The sequence below is a fragment of the Cherax quadricarinatus genome, chromosome 48 (genome assembly GCF_038502225.1).
Source record: "Cherax quadricarinatus isolate ZL_2023a chromosome 48, ASM3850222v1, whole genome shotgun sequence".
In the NCBI taxonomy this organism is placed as follows: domain Eukaryota; kingdom Metazoa; phylum Arthropoda; class Malacostraca; order Decapoda; family Parastacidae; genus Cherax; species Cherax quadricarinatus.
The window spans coordinates 13,090,064-13,108,569 of NC_091339.1; the positions used below are offsets into that span (position 1 = coordinate 13,090,064).

Consider the following 18,506-nt stretch of genomic DNA (forward strand, 5'->3'; position numbering starts at 1 on the left):
ATCAACAGCTCGAGAAACCTGCGAGGTTTTCCACCACTCTTAGCCTAGAGGCCTAGAGTTAAATCTCATAACGCTTACGGAGTGAGAATTCAGGGAAAATACGAGTTTAACGTACAAAATCCGGAGGTTAAGCTAGACCAAAACTGGCGTAAGAGGAAACGTTACGAACGACAGTATACATGTATAGCGTTATTGTTCCTAGTTCCACTGTACTTAGTTATTATCTGAGGCTCTAGTACTTATTGGATGAATTACTGTGTGTAATTGTTTATTACGCGGAGCTGAGACAAAATGACCTCAGCTTAATATAATTCTTATATGCTCGTTGATATATTTATCTTGGGTAAGATGTATCTTAAGGTTGTATATATGTCGTGCTGAATAGGTAAAATTTGTCAATTGGCAAGAACTTGTTTAAAATTAAGTCCTTTCTAAAATTTTCTCTTATACGTTTAAAGACATATTGCTTTCATTTACGTTAAGGTAAAAATTAATATTTTTTTAGCAAAAGAACCTTAGATAACTTACCTAACCTTATTATAACAAGCGTAATTTAATTTAGCCTAAGTCAGCTAAATGTATTTTAAATAAGTTTATAAAAATTTAACACTATGAAATATATTTTATACGCAAATTTTCGCTTGCCTTATTCGGCAAGAAAAGCGTTGCTATATAAGCCAAAATCGCAAGTTTTACCTATTCGGCACGAAATATATATATATATATATATATATATATATATATATATATATATATATATATATATATATATATATATATGTCGTGCCGAATAGGCAGAACTTGCGATCTTGGCTTAAATAGCAACGCTCATCTTGCCATATAGGACAAGTGAAAATTTGAATATGCAATAATTTCGCCAAAATCATTCTGAACCTAACGAAAAAAATATATTTCACTGTGTTTGTTTAGTATTATATTACTGTAAACAAATCTAAAATATATATAGTTGGGTTAGGCTAAAATAAATTGTTATTATTATAATAAGGTTAGGTAAGTTTTCTAAGATTCTTTTGGAGCAAAATTATAAATTTTTACATTAACATTAATGAAAAAAAATATATCTTTAAAAGTATAAGAGAAAATTTTAGAAAGGACTTAATTTTAAATGAGTTCTTGCTAACTGACCATTTTTACATATTTGGCACGACACACACACACACACACACACACACACACACACACACACACACATATATGTATATATATATATATATATATATATATATATATATATATATATATATATCTATATATATATACATATATATATATATATATATATATATATATATACATATATATATAAATATATATATATATATATATATATATATATATATATATATATATATATATATATATATATATATATATATATATATATATATATATATATATGCAAAACAGTGGTTGTTTTGCATATTCTGAAATCACCTGTTTACTGTGATCTTGTTGCATATGTGTATATATATATATATATATATATATATATATATATATATATATATATATATATATATATATATATATATGTGTGTGTGTGTGTGTGTGTGTGTGTGTGTGTGTGTGTGTAGTAGTAGTAGTAGTAGTAGTAGTAGTGAAATGAAGATGTAATCAATCCATCAACCTTGGAGAAAAAGCACTTGAGGTGGTCAGTCCCTCAGCCTGGAGAAGAGTTCAACTCCATGGTCTGGAACGATATGAAACTAAAGAATGAGAACGGACTCTTAAATACTGTAGAAGGTGAGGTGGAAAATCTCGGAGACGTTGCGGGGGACAGGGTTGTGGCTTTATCATGTGCAGTGACTAGCGTGCAAGCTATGACCTCAGAAATCCTGGCATTTAAGTTGAATCAAACCTCTGATACTCTGGGATTTAAGTCAAGCCTCTGACACACTTGCGTACTGGCAGTGATGATGTGTAGTGCTTGCGAGGCAGTCTGGGCTACCTGCACAGTCGGTAACTTGAGCCTTGGATTATTTTATGTGCAACTGACTCTGAAGATATTGTTAAACTAGTTAATTTACAGTTTGTCTCTTATGATAGCCAGCTGGATGTTGTTGACTACCAGCGTCTCTTCTCCGTAAACCATTCTGATTATTCCTTTGATTAATATGACTTCTGTCAGACCTCCTCCATTACGTGTTTTATATATAGACATTCAGGTCTGGTATATGTCTGCTTTAAATATGTGTTTTTTCTGATCTGGGAGATTTCCCCTCAAAAGCTTATCTGATCATATTTCATATAGAGTGCTAAGTAATAAGCCACATGTGGACAAGAACACGAAAAATAAAGTTTGTATATTTCGACCCTGAAATGGAGTCCAGTTGGTAATAATACTGAGTATCAAGAAGTGCTAATTACACTTAAATTAGTTATTTCTTGTGGAGTGTTTAACCACATCTGTCCCACAGAGGTTCGGGTCTTTGTAAGATTAGTTGGACGTCATTTTGTTTGTTTAAATATTCTTCACTAATGACTTATTATTGCATTGGATGGAAATAAATGTAAAACTCCCTGTATACAAAATTCCCTAGACAGTCCTGTAAATAGATCCTTTTTCTTCATAATTTAATTCATCCTGTGATTTACATTACCCGAGAACGCATTCAGGAATAAAACTTAAAAACGACTGAGTGAATATTGACTCTTAATTTAATAAATAAATAAACGCCACTGCCACAGAACTCAACTCTGAGAATAATTACGACTGAAAGAGAATGAGAAAAGAAAAAGTTACGCTAATTGCAAGAATACTGGTACTAATACATTTAAATCATGTTAAGGTCAACAACATAAGCAATTATCAGGCCGGAAATAAGACCTCTGGTAGGGAGCGAATATATAAGATAAGGTACAACGAGAGAATTTCTGGGAAAACTAACCTTGAGCACAAGACAAACTAGATTAATAACACTCATTTAAAAAGCTAGGATAATTGGCTAATGGTTACAAAAAGGGGCTAAGAACTGGATCTTAACTCCTGAAGGACAGCTAGGTAAGTACAGGAGCTGTCTGACATAGTTACGAGACTTAACCCCTGTAAGCACAGCTATATATGTTACAGAATATACTTGACGTGGACCTGAAGGTGCTGCTTAGCCACTGCAAACACAGCAATTTAAGTACGGGAACTGTTTGAGATGGGATGGATGAGAACAGTACATGCAGATGGTAGTTGAATCTCCAGATGAGTCAAAGGGAAGTTTCAACAATTTAGTTCGAGTAGTTAAGAAAGGTAACGAGCTGAGGGAAGAGATGGTGGCGGTAGCTAACACAGCGCTGGTGAGAGGCGACGGAGGCTGACAGTGCTGGAAGGAGAGGTGGTGGTGACTGACATTGGCTGAGACAATACTGAGGAAAGGTGGAGGAGGCTGACGGTGATGAGGTTAGGCAGCTAAAGCTGATAGTGCTGAGAGGAGAAATTCTGAAGTCAACACAGTGCCGAGAAGAGGTGGTTGAACCAGTCATGGAGCTGAGGAGGTGGAGGTTGACAAAGGGCTGAGGAGAGGTGGTGTACCTAGAAACAGAGCTGAGGAGAGAAGATGGAGCCTGTCACGGAGCTGGAGGTGGAAATTGACAGAATACGTATTATTTTTGGTAGTGAACTTGAACTTACGACCAGAGCTTTGGTAGGAAGGGAAACGAAGAAGGATGGGCAAGGATAGAAATGTGGGAAAAGGATGGCAGGGAGATGAGAGGTAGGATACTAAAGGGAAGTAGCCCAACCACTTTGGTGCAATTGGGAATGTGTATGTGTTATATCAGAAAATTATTGAAAGGGGTATAACACCCATCAGACTCACACACACATATAACAAATATATAGGTACATGACTCTGAGTTGGTAATGGATATACAATCTGCAATTGCGCTTTTATTTTTTTTTTTGCGTTTGCAGGACAAAGGCGATAAATATACGCACAATTTATTTAAAATTACTGGGCATGTTGGCTTCTTTCAAGATGTCCCACCATAGTAAACATTGCGATGTTACAGTAGTAGATGTGAGATTAGAGAAGTTATAAAAGATGTCTCTGTAAATAGGGGCGAGGATATTATTAGTAAACATAGAAGGGTTCCGGTGTTACCCAATCATCTTCATCTGCAGGGAGGTTGCTCAAGATCATTGGTCATTGGTAATCATCCTTGTGGATGAAGCGACGCACCCTCTGTTGAAGAGTCATTCTTTGGGTTCTGTGGGGAGGAGTGTTAATACACAAATAACCCGCACATAAAAGACAGAAGCTTACGATGGCGAAACGTCTACGGTGGGGATGCCCGGGTGTTGTGCATGTGTCATTTCATCCTGTCGGTATTATATTCAATTCTTGTACTACTACTACTACTACTACTACTACCACTACTACTACTACCACCTCTTCCTGCCTATATATAGCCGTCCTGCTCCACCTCTGTTAGTGTGACTTTGTCAATGGTCCAAGTCGGACCGAAACGTCGTCGTAAGCTTCTGTCTTTTATGTGCGGGTTATTTGTGTATCGTTCCAGTCACGGTATTGTGCCTTTTTGTTATTTATAGGAGTGTTAATGATATAGTCGGTGGTATTTGCAACTTGGGGAGGATTCTCTCTGGTATACAGAGTTCCTGCATTGCATAAAGTTGCCTCTACTTCAACGTATCAAGTCGTACGTTGGGGGCAGCAATATCCTGGCGGATGTGTAAATCTGCCATCCTGATTCCGTCTCTCCTCCTTTTGGTAGTAGTACTTTGTAAGTATGATGAAAAAAGAAAGAGGCTAGAAATCATTTGCACCTGTCAGAAGAAATGGATCCAGGAGCTTGAGTTCAGCCACTGCCAGCACAGAGAGGGAAGAACATCTAGTTCGGTACTCACTCAGGCGCAAGTGTGTACGCACACGCTCTCTGTCTCTCGCACACACGCTTGCGCGCGAACACACACACACACGCGCGCGCACACACACACACACACACACACACACACACACACACACACACACACACACACACACACACACACTCGCGCGCGCGCGAGCCTCACCCAAGGAAAAGGATCTTAGGGTGAGTATCATCTGAGGTGCACATCAACCAAATAACTGATGCAGCATACGGGCGCCTAGCAAACCTAAGAATAGCATTCCGACATCTTAGTAAGGAATCGTTCAGGACCCTGCACATCAGGCACATAGCGGAGTGTGCAGAACTAGTCTTGAACCCACACCTAGCCAAGCACGTAAGGAAATTAGAGAAAGTGCAAAGGTTTGTAACGAGACTAGTCCCCTATGAGGAGAAGTTAAGGAAAATCGATCTGACGACACTGGAGGACAAGAGAGATAGGGGGATATGATAACGACATACATAATACTGAGAGGAATCGACATGGTTTCCCATGTCGGGGTCACAATTGGAAGTTGAAGACTTAGATGAGTCACAAGGATGTTAGGAAGTATTTCTTCAGTCATAGAGTTGTCAGGAAGTGGAATAGTCAGGAAAGTGATGTAGTAGAGGCAGGATCCATACATAGCTTTAAGAAGAAGTATGATAAAGCTCATGGAGCTGGGAGAGAGAAGACCTAGTAGCGATCAGTGAAGAGGAGAAGCCAGGAGCTGTAACTCGACCCCTGCAATAACCACAACTAGTTGAACACACACACACACACACAGAATCTGAGTCTCGACCCCTGCAACCACAATTAGGTGAGTACACACACACACATATGCATACAAACACAGTGCAAATAACTTACAGAGCACAATCTTTGTTGTAAATAGCCATCATGGACTCACAAAAGAAAAATCCTGCCGAGGTTAATAGAATTATATCATAAATGACTAAATATTGGCAGGAAACGGAAGGATTATCATGTTATAATTGGTATTATCAGAATGAATAATCCTATACTGTCAAACGCTTTTTTGACAAGCTCCCCCACAGGAGATTAACTGACACCAGAAAAAACAAGTTGGATGGGTTAGGGGATGGGTACTGAAATAGTTACAAGAACATCCAACAGAGAGAAGGCAGAGTGATGGTAAGGGATTCTTCATCAGGAAATATTTTAATGTGTTAATGGTAGAGAGAAGAAGATGAATTAAGACACATGAGACACCAGGTCTGATATAGCACCGACCCGCTGGTCTAGTGACAACTCGTCCTCTACCCGAACAGGAGACTTCGCCGACCTGTGACTTTTTCATTCCAATACAAAGAATACTGTAGACGTTATAAGAATAAAAATTGATTTTGGGGTGATCTGTCCCTCAACCTTTCTAAGTGTTCATTCTTTAAGTCTAAATTTATCCTTGATAAATTTTTCTCTCAGGGAATTTGAGACGATGTGTCCATCAGCCTTAATAGGTGTTCGATGCCTGAACACTTATCAAGGCTTAAGGGACTAATCACCACAAATTTACCTCTTGTCTGTTTCCATCGTCTCCAGTATTTATTCTTTGTGCTCGAGTGAAAAAGCAAGTAGCTGAAGAAACACCTCCACCATTAAATATACTCAGGTGTTACACATGTCTTATTCATCACAAGGACCTAGAAACAGAGCACCGTTCTGTTACATTCCTAATCGTAAAGCTCTCATGGCGCTACCTGGAAATTTGCACTAATGGCGACCCCACCCTTATGTGTGTCAGTGACACTATCATTTCATACTTCCGCTATAATATTGGCAACACTGAACGGGTCATCGTATGATTAAACTCCTGGTCACTTGATTTTCCATGACGAATAAACCAACATTCTGCCAGAACAGACCCGTTACGATTGACGTAACATAAGGCGTCCCCCAGGGAGAAGCTCTGGAGCCAATATTCATTGTAAGCAGAAGGTATGACGATTCCAACACTACTGATGAAATAACACAAGTAAATACACTTAGGACATCTTTAGTGAATACGTTTCGGTCCTGGGAGCAAACGATGTAGAGTGAAAAGTGATTTGACTTAAGTATAGAAGTGGAAGACAGACTTAAACATCGGAGATGTAAACAAGAGTGATAATTCAAGAAAGAAATACAGTAGGAATAATGGATAAAATTCGTTCAATTTAAATGTTAAAAGGGTATAGGAAAGTATTGGCTTAGTAATAGAGCCGTAGAGTTATTGAAGCTTTTGTGTCGATCATATACGACCTGCCTATCAAGGGCCATTAGACTTGATGAAGAAGACATGCATGCAACACCACAGAGATGTCAGTATGGAGATTATATAAGAAAGACCGGAAACTCGGGTAATCGGTCCTGAAGTCTTGAAGATGATATTCAGTTCCTTAGTCTTCATGAATATCAAGGTTTCAAAAACAAGCACCTGAGCAAGCACTAAGGCACTTTTATTAAAAACCGTCTCGGTGCTTGGACCTTGATCATTTTTGGTAGGTAAGACACATAGGCAACATTTAGGCAACTTTATTGATGTGTCTTACCTACCAACCTGTCGGTATTGTATACCATTTTGATATTGATCATTTTTGACATGAAAGGGTCAAGAATGACAATGTAGGTATAAAATCAGGTGAGAAAGAGTGGCAGTGATCTGACGAAACAAAGTGTGAGACATCTTGAGATGACGTTAGGTCGGCCATAAGGTCGCCAGAGTCCAGTGTTTTGGGTTAGGTTGGGTTAAACCTAGTAGTGTGTTATGTATGCCAGTAGCTGGAGAGTATAACATAATAAAACTAGCATGCATGATACTCGACCAGGTTAAACCACACTTAACACTACGGGAATCTAGTGACCTCATGGCCGACCTCATACCAAATATGCCAATAGATTGAAACTGCAACATATCAGTGACTAGCAAACGTGATACTTAACCCACCTCGTAACACGGGAATCTACTGACCTCATGGGCTACCTGACACCTTCTCAAGAAACCTCATTCGGTGTTTCGTTAAGTCATTACTTGCCTTTCACACTTCCTCTTATGCCTATAGATGCCGTCGTTCTTCACTTTTTTAAGTTTGAAGAAGATTGAGACACTTACGTAACATATGAGAATCTTTATTGAGGAAACGTTTCGTCACACAGTGGCTTCATCAGTCCAATACAAATCAGAAGGGTGTAAGGAGAGGAGGAGTTTGATGTAATCAGTCCCTCAGAGAATTCTCCAACCTTGTCCAACCTGTGGACGAAGACTTACTTGACCCCGCCTCCTCCTGCTTCGCCTCACCTGACTACAGTATATAAGCCACGTCTACGGCCCTATGCTGTATTTTCTACAAGACTGATTGGCTGAACACATCGACTCCAGGCTGAGGGACTGATTACCTCAAACTCCTCCTCTTTTTACACCCTTCTGATTTGTATTGGACTGATGAAGCCACTGTGTGGCGAAACGTTTCCTCAATAAAGATTCCCATATGTTGCATAAATGTCTCAATCTTCAACTTGTCGGTTTTTTAAAACCATTTATCACACAAGTTTGAAGAAATCAAGGTTCCAGGAACAAAACTTTTTCTAATCAGTACACAATGATGTTTTGCTCATGTATCTTTTTTCCACTTGTCGGTCGGTATCAACGACCAAGGGTTATACCAGGAGTGTAGCCAGATGAAATTCAGTTGACGCCGGCATCGTCACAGGTGGGTGGGATTCCCTTGGTTATCCCCAAGAACTGGACCAGAGGTTAGTTTGTCTTATGCAGCAACACCAAGATTCCTTGGTGTTGCTGCGTAAGACAAGTTTCATCTCATTATGCTATACAATACCAACAAGTTGATGATAAAGACCCCCCTTCCCTTCCCCCAGCGTTGCACAAGTCTTTTCATCAGGTTGCCAGTGCTGTATATCATTAATGAAATTAGGCTTCATGCAGTGATCTTCTAAGTCTTATGTTAAGCATCCATCTGCCTCACAACATTTTCACACGTTCTTCATTTTTTTTAGCTAAAATATGTAGATTATCACACGTTTAATAGTAAGTGGTTTATTTACGATTTTTCGGACTATTTCCTCCATACCACTAAAAATAAATTATTTTCACTAAACATGCATCATTTTACAACTAAGTGACCACTCGCCTCCCCCACTACAACTGTGTAATTACTCGCCTCCCCCACCACAACTGTGTAATTACTCGCCTCCCCCACCACAACGAGCCATCCACTCCACAACCAGATAACTCACCTCCCCCACCACAAGCAGCCGCCATCTTCTCCTCCCACATCTAGCTATCTATTTTCCCCACGACACCACCACGATCATACTCCGAGAAACTAGGCCATCTCTACAAATGGCTACAATAAAAATCGCATCAGACACTGCGCCACCAGCGAGGTCAAGAAGGGAATGTCACACACCTCGCTTACTGGTCTCAAGCTACTGTTCATGTAAGAATAAAATCTCAGTACCGTGGCTAACTCAAGAATTAGAAGTAACATTCACGTTTCGGTCTATCCTGGACAGAAAAGTGGCTTGACAATGATCCTACGATAGACCGAAATATCTGAATATTTACCTTCAATTTGAGGTTTGTGAATTCTGTTCATTTCTCAGAGGAGATTTTCAGGTGACGGAATCTGCCTGTCGGAAGCGAATCAACTAATAAAAGGAGAGGTTGCATTCCTGTCAGGTACGGGTTTACGCGACAGAAGCTAGGAGCAATCAATGAATGAACTGATTCCAGGGAACAGGACACTTGTTTCCGGCTTGGTTCTGATCCTTAGCTTATGGCAATTTAGCATTCAGTTGTGATTTGGAGCATTTAGGATACCGGCGTTCACCTGTTAATTGTTCTGGAGGCAAGATGTGGCTAGGGAAATTGGTGTTAGGAAACTATAATATATATACATATATATATATATATATATATATATGTGTGTGTGTGTGTGTGTGTGTGTGTGTGTGTGTGTGTGTGTGTGTGTGTGTGTGTGTGTGTGTGTGTTTGTATGTGTAGCTATTAATATGGTACAGAAAGAAAACCAGAAGAGAAGACTCATTCCTGAGTGTACTCACCGAGACAAGTTTCACGAACTTTTGCCAGCTATTTCCTGGGTTATTGAGGAAGTTGGTGTGTTGTTAACATCGACCAGAGACACTCAAACCATCTCCAAGATATTTTCTCTTCGCAAGATGAGCACACAAACACTCTTACCTGCACGGAATTCTTCCTCAGAGAGAACTTGAAAAGTGACCCCATCTTTGGATAGATTTGGCTAGATCGGTTACAGTCAGGTAGCATATGATAACTGAGATTAGGTAAGCATACGTTAAGTTTGTTTAGGTTAGGGTTTGTTAGGTTTTGTTAGATTAGAAATTTTTGTGTTTTGATGAGGTTAAACTTGACTAGATTAAGTTGGGATACTCTGGGGTTGGTTTGGTTAGGTGAGGTCTTGTATACCTGTTCTAAACGTCATCCATCTTTGGTTGATACCTACACAGCCTCAACCTAGAAGGTTGAGGCTGTGTAGGTATGAACTTGCCAGTTTAGTAAAATATATTAACTTGGAATTGTTGGATTTCGCACGATATCTGGGAATGTCTTTTCTTGTCAGCTTCATGATTTTATTACTGTTATGAAAAACGCCGGTGCGCCTTAGAGAAAGTTTTGGATTTATCTTGGGATTTATAGATGCCAGTCTGCCAATTTTATTTATAATTGAAAAATTCAAGTAATGGTTTTCGTGCGTTATTTTGTGAATGCCTCACCAGATCGGCTCTAAAATTTCAACGTCGATAACTTGAGATACCTTTGGAAACCTTTGGAAAGAGATATATTTGGAAAGCCTCTTCTGCAATTTCAAAGCTGGTTTTCTCGTCCTTAGCAAAAAGTTTAATCTATTTAACTATGTAATTCTTCCTGAAGTTGCGATATTAACTTCCACGTGATAGCTTGTGAATCCTTCGTCTACAAGACGACGCTGTTATTTAACTTCATAAAAAAACATATGCCATCCTTCACTGTTCCTTTTGTGTGTGTTTAGGTAGAGGGGGCTGAGCTTATGGGACACGAGGATCCCTTTCTAAGATCGCGCATAGGCCGAAACCCATCTAGCTATTTTAACATTCATGGGAGAAGTGCTAAGTCCAAAAAGGTAATGGGCCGGGTGGGGGGAGGAGGGAATATAATCAGGTTTCATCCAAGGAAGTGGAGTATTGCTCCAATTCGTTTGATCAAGAAACCCTTTACCAGTATCAAGGTGCTCTGCTTCAGGGAACATTAATCCGCATTATAAACACCAACGAAAATATGGTTCTAACATGGCAACGTCTCTCCCGTTTATTTTAGTCTAACGTAGGGAGAGAATGACTTCGAGCCCATTGGTAATTACAAGACACACTGAACAGACTTTTCAGCTCCAGTAGTGCTTTATCATCCACAGTGGTGATTTATCATCCACAGTAGTGCTCTATCATCCATAGTAGTGCTTTATCATCTACAGTGGAGCTTTATCATCCACAGGAGTGCATTATCATCTACAGTGGAGCTTTATCATCCACAGGAGTGCATTATCATCCACAGTGGAGCTTTATTATTCACAGTGATGCTTTATCACTCCCAGTGGTGTTATATCACCCCTATTGTTGTTCTATCGTCCACAGTGGGGTTTTGTCACTTAAAGTGGGTGCTTCGCCACCCATATCGGGACATCATCAGGTACTTGATGAAACTCCCCGTGAGTGCATCATAATTAAGTGTCTGAGTTAATAGCTCTGACATCCTACCTCAAGCAGGATGTCACCCACCTCATATCGGGGAGCGTCCTCTGTGACGAAGCTTTCTGTTGCGCGTCTCTCAGACACTCCTGACAAAGGCTGCACTGCTCTACGATATCTCCTTATTGACATGTGCGAGTTTTCTCAATTTAATTGAGTGTCTCTTTAGGTAAAAGAAAACGGGATCGAATTATTCACCGTCTCATATTTTTCTCTTTCCCGTGATTACCAAGACGAATATCGTCATGTTTTCTTATTCCTCAGATGCGCTAAGGCAATTTACGCTCCTTGCTAATATTTTGCGAGGATCACTCAGGCTCAAGGATTGACGAAGGCTCGATTCTCCTTCCGCTAATTGTGAGACGGGGAGGTTAATACCTAGTTTGACGCAGTTAACACTACAGTTCAAGATTGAATATACTGTTCATGACTCATAATTGTTTATATTTCGTTTACTGATCTATTATGTGCAGTTTATTCTCCATATATATATATATATATATATATATATATATATATATATATATATATATATATATATATATATATATATAATGTCGTGCCGAATAGGTAAAGCTAGTCAATTGGCAAGAACTCATTTAAAATTATGTCTTTGCTAAAATTTTCTCTTATACGTTTAAAGATATATGTATTTTTTTCATTTACGTTAACGTGAAAATCAGTAATTTTGTACCAAAAGAACGTTCGAAAACTTACCTAACCTTATTATAACAAACGCAATTTAATTTAGCCTAATCCAACTAAATGTATTTTAGATAAGTTTACAATAATTTAATAAACACAATGAAATGCATTTTTTTTGTTAGGTTCAGAATGATTTTTCCGAAATTATTGCACAAATTTTCGCTTGTCTTATCCGGGAAGAAGAGAGTTGCTATTTAAGCCGTTACATGGTAACGGCTTGACAAAACTCCTGGAGAGCGAAACGTTCCCACAATAAAATGTCTGGTTAGTTGCATTTGTGACCTTTTACCTAACATATTGTAAGTACTTTTACCAACATTATTACTAAAACTTTGCCAGGAAGCAGGACAAACGTCTCCTGACGCTGGTTTGAAGAAAATGGTGGCCCACCGAAAAAGCTTGCGATCATCAGACCGGTCATCAGACTCTCTGACCGCGGGTTCAAACCCCACCCGTGGTATGGTTTGGTTAGCTTCTACATGCAAACCCTCATTATGAATAGAAAGGCAATTTTATATGACTTAAAAATGCTTTCCTGATTTAAAGGAAATTTTACATTTCCTTCGAGGAAATTTTTAATACGTCTTTGACGACGGGAAATTCACTCATAAAAATTGTTGCATTTGTCTTGTTTACGATGTCACTGGATTTCATTTAGTGTTTTCGCACTAAATTTTTTGGTATATGTATATCTTTGCACATTTTAAAAAACAAGACTGAATTTTTAGACGGAGGACGGAAGTAAATTTAATTAAATTTTATTGAAGGACAAATAGAAAAGTGGCTACAGAGAAATAGGCATGATTGTAAAGAGAAGAAAATGAAGTAGAGAGAATAGCAACACCAGCAACAGGAGCAGACGAAGGAGCAGCAGAAGCAGAAACATCTGCGCAAGCTGCAGCAGAAGCAGAATAAACAACAGCACAAACAGCAGAAGCAAAAATAGCGGCAACAGCAGCGGAGTAAGAAGCTGCAAAAGAAGAAACAACAGTAGCAAAAGCGGCAGCAGCAACAGCAACAGCAACAGCAACAGCAACAGCAGCAGCAACAGCAGCATCAGGAGCAGCAGCAATGATAATTATAATGGAAAAAAGTGACATCAGCTGTGACTTCATGGAAGCTACTCAGTCCTTATGTGGCATGAAGTACCATGGGAAATGAAACATAAATACAGAGTAGAATATTGTTCAAATGCAAGAACTAGTTTATAAAATGCATGAGAAGACTAAGGAATGAGGAGAGAGAACATGCGGCGTACAGGCCAGCCATAAGTCAACAAATGCAGCCTCTGTTGAGCCAGAAATGTAAGTGTGTATCAGTCTTTCTCTGGCTGTTTATGTCTGTCCGCGTCTGCGAGGATTCGGTGACAGCGAGGAAATTCATTCGGGTTGAGCTAGCTCAGATTCACTTCCTCAGTGTGTTAAATTTTAATCTAACGTGTTTTTGTTTATTGTGTGATGAGACAGAAAAAAGGGAAAGGGAGAGAGGGAGAGAGAGAGAGAGAGAGAGAGAGAGAGAGAGAGAGAGAGAGAGAGAGAGAGAGAGAGGGAGGGAAGAGGGAGAGAGAGAGAATTACGGTGAAACTGACATAATAATGATTATCCATTTAATCTTCCTGATGCAGCGAATTTGTTACAGGTTACGTCGTTCAACGTTGTTTCACAATACTCAAAGATCACGTAACTTAAAAAAAATGTAAGCTCTGAATTTCGTTAACGAGTCATCATATTATCAACTTCATGTTTGCGTCCTGATCGAACAAACAGTGACCTGAGGGGACTCTTAATCGGATTTAAATAATCTCTGCGATAGAATCATCCATGGATTGCAGGAAATTCCATTTATTATTTCTTGGAAATCGCTGAAGGAACAAGAGCATCAGCATCCTTCATCATCAGAATCCCATTACTAGGTGCGTCCTCCAGAGGAGATGAGTTCCATTTGAGATGCTTGCAGCTTCCCACGGCCTTAAGGAGCCACCTGGGTACGACCATGAGAAGAACTGAGGCCGGCTTGTTTGTGTTACATTACGCTGCTTTGCGCTAAGTCAACAAGTCCAGGCTGCAATTGCTGCCTGTCTGCCACCACCTTATGAAGACAGCCAAGCTGCCACCACCACGTCTCTCTGGTTATTGCCTGGCTGCCGTTACTGTCCACCACCATATCAATCACCATGTGAAGGCATCCAGATTGTCAATGTTATCACTACCACTTGTCACTACCACTGTTATCACTGCTGCCACCACCGCCATCACCACACCCTTATGAAAACCAGGCTGCCATTGCTGCCACCATCACTACTTTCAAGAAGACAGCCAAGCTGGGATAGCTTCCGACACCACCACCTCAAGGGGACGGCAAAGCTGCAATTGATGACTACCACTGAGACATTCTTCAGCACTTTGCAGAAGAAAATCTGAGTGTGAAACCGAAATAAACAATACTATTCTTATCTTCTGTTTAAATATCTCCAGAGGGAAGTGATTGTACCATTTTAATATGATAAAATTCTTCGTTTTGTCCTCATCTAAATATCCTGTTTCACAGTCAGACCAAATTAATCCGCTTTCAAACTCTAATTCAACGTGTTGTTTGAAATTCTGATTCACCATCATCCGGGAGTTCCATGTTTCACACTGATAAAACAATCAGGTTTCAATCCCTGATCGAACCCCAATCCACCTGTTCTGTGTCATAGATTATTTCAGTGCTATACAGTGGCGTATTGTTGTTATTATCACAGGTTGTGCACTGTGTTGCCGTGCAGAACCTGTTACTGTCACAATATTTCCTAACAGGGGGCAGAAAAATTAGTTTCTCATTATGATCTATGATTATATTATTGAGTGAGCTTCATATTTATAATGAATTTACCATCTTTGGTAAGTCTGAAGCGATCAGTTAGCTCACACAATATATACGCCCCTGGTGCTATACACAAAAGTCTGGTATATAGCATTTTTTTCCCCCTTGCAGAAGTAAAATAAAATTTTATTTGTTGATATTGCGTGAATGTTTGATTTTTCTCTTGTATGTTTTGCAGGAGAACTGTTATGAGTATTACTTAAGTGGTTGTTAGAAAGGACGTTATAGGCGAGTTGTATTTATTTAGTTATTCGTCTGAATTTGTGTGTGTATTTCTCTTGCTTTTTTTTGCAAGTGTGCACGTGTGTGTGTGTGTGTGTGTGTGTGTGTGTGTGTGTGTGTGTGTGTGTGTGTGTGTGTGCGTGCGCGACTGTGAGACTGCGTTTTGGGGTATTTCTTGACCGTTCTCTCGTTTGTTACAAACATGTTAAGATCATAACAGCGAAAACTTCTCCCTTCCACCAAGTTAGAATCAAAACTTTTATACACAACACGGTCGTTACAAGAGTCTCTTCTCCACTACCATAAGAACACAGCCTTCATCCACCACCATGACGGTAAAAGATTCCCTCTTACACATTGACACTCTCAACATTTCTCCACCAAAATTATATTGCATTTGTCAGGTTGAAATAAAGCGTTATTTGTAAACACTTGGATCATTACGTCGTATAGCATGTCCTCTTCAGCTAAGGAAACCATGAGGACACAAACAAAAGTTTCAGAAGAAATTTTTACCGGGGGAACGTTGAACTCTTCATCACAGAGCGAAACATTATGCCAATAAAAGTTCGCTTTGAAACTTTACTCTTGTGGGTACTATGTATGCCGTTTTAAGAGGTCTTGTTCAAGGCCCAATAGTAATAGTTCAAAGTCTTTGTCAATTTTTATTTGTGAATCCTTATACTTTTAGGACATCGCTATTACAGATTTGATTTATTTTTTACATCGTGGTTATATTATCTTCTAAACCTGAAACAGCTGTATTTTTTTTTTACTTTATATTAAGTAATAAAACCTACTACGTTTTACGTTATAAATTTTCTCCCTCTGCTACACTATTTTATTTGCCAACGAGAAGTAAAATTAAGAAAAAAATTGTGTCTTACTACTGCAACTTTGGTTCTTCTTGATTTAGGTTGTATTTAATGAATGAACAAATGTGGGTTACGATGCGCAAGAAGTGCAGTAGGCTCGATCCTCCGTGTGCAAATCGGGATTCGGTTTTCTGTCCAGTCAGGACATTTTGATTACTGTAACACTAGAAATGTTTAACCAATATATCAAAATCACAGTCTAGCGTCCTTAAAAATCACAATCCAACGTCCCTAAAGTCTCAACTCAGGGTTCATAAAATGCAATCTTTAAAAAAAAATCAATGACTTAAAACTTAAAATGTCTCTGAAAATACTATCCGAAAATTTAACCCAAAAATTCCACATATATTTTGCATTATTTACAACTCACAAATTACAAGAAAACTGAAGAGTGTTTTAGTTCTTCAAGAGCCACAATAAGAGTCACGAGAGCTCGAAAATAATCCAAATGCTCTTTCGTTTCCATCATCATTTTCCTGAGTATGTGGAAACTGTTTTAACTACTGTCTGGCAGGACAGTGAGTCGGTTTCTTCTTTTCTTCATCTTCTTCATCATCCTCTTCATCTTCTTCCTCATCTTCTTCATCTTCATCTTCATCTTCTTCATCATACCCGTAGGGGTCATGCAGCCCCTCGGGGCAAGTGGAACAGGGGGTTGGGAGGTAATCAGATTTGATTTAAGGAAGGGAAGAGTAGAGTCAGTCCCTTGGATCAAGAGCTCTTCACCGGCACCAAGGCACCTCTCCCGTGAAGCGGTCGGAAGGAGAGAGAACTTCCAACCTTTCACACAATTGCTTGTTGTTTTTACATTTTATATAAAAAAATGTTAATGGGTCTGTTGATTCTATTAATGAGTCTGTTGATTTTATTAATGGGTCTGTTGATTCTGTTTAAAGGTTCTGTTGATTTTATAAATGGTTCTGTTGATTTTATAAGTGGTTCTGTTGATTCTGTTAATGGGCCTGTTGTTTCTATTAATGGTTCTGTTGATTCTAGTAATGGTTCTGTTGAGAATTCTATTAATCGTTCTGTTGAGGATTGTATTAATGGTTCTATGAATGGTTCTACTTACCGATAATGGTGAGGTTGACGAGACTGGTGTGGGTGGGAGACTTAAAAAAATCCACACGACACTCATACACGCCCGCGGCCTCCACGCCTACGCTCTTAATTGTGAGTGTAGCCGCGTCTCTGCTCACCCTCACTTCTCCGCCCTCCTGCTGGAAACTGGAATTGTGCTGTGGCGCCCGACCATCGTAGCTGCAGAGGAAAACAAAGAGAAAATCACGTAAATGATGGAAAGATTCCTTAGGCGGCGATGAAGAATTGGTAGGCAAATTCTTTCTGAGATCATGATAGATACGGGTAATGATATGGATGAGAGAGTGACAGAGAGAGACAGACTAACAGACAAATGACAAGCATGCTGATCATTTTGTTAGGACAGACGAGAAGACCCCTTGAAGGGTTGGTAGATGAATATCTGTAGACCCTAAAGCGTACGGACGATGGACTGTCTATAGACAGAAGGAGTGAAGCATTTGTTCTCGTGTTGAAGGGGAGCTCACCTATCCTTTGTTACACGATACCTGGGATTTGGGAGGCAGTGAGTATTGCATACCTAACGCTGTTAGACTGAAGCTCTAACTTCTGGGTCCCGCCGAGCAACTAAAAAGTGAGTGTGTGTGTGTACAGGGGAAGGAGGGGGGAGGTTAGTATGCATGTGTGCGAGTGTGTGTGTGCTTGCCTATATGTGTGCTCACCTGTAAGTCAATGCAGGGGTCGAGTCTCAGCTCCTGCTCTAAGCGTCTTCCCGGTAATGGTATTTCCGCTGGTTTCGAGCTCTTTGGCTTCTTGAGCCGTATAGTACCCATTTTTCATGCAATGTATGGAATTCTGCCTCTACAACTTCTATGCCGAGGTCCTTAAACTTAATGACCACTATGAGGCTAAAGAAATATTTCCTAACGTCCCTGTGTCTCATTCGTATTTTTAACTTCCAGCTGTGCCCTCTCTAACAGTCTATCCCTGTCACACTATTGCTTCCTCTCAGTGTTTTGTACGTTGTTGTCATGTCTCCCATGTACTGTCCTCTAAAGTTATCATGTTCAGCTCCTTCAGTATCTCCCCTTGCAAACCTCTACGCTTACAGTTTATTGACATGCTTGATAAGATGT

At 39.5% G+C, this 18,506-nt stretch overlaps 1 protein-coding gene across 1 annotated transcript in view; it reads right to left on the reverse strand.

Moving 5' to 3' along the window:
* Positions 1–18,506, reverse strand: part of LOC128696186 (protein turtle homolog A) — a 382,411-nt gene that overhangs the window by 153,601 nt on the left and 210,304 nt on the right. The window contains exon 3 of the mRNA XM_070094792.1: positions 17,402–17,589. Coding sequence (XP_069950893.1) covers positions 17,402–17,589 — 188 coding nt within the window. The remainder of the gene's footprint in view (positions 1–17,401; positions 17,590–18,506) is intronic.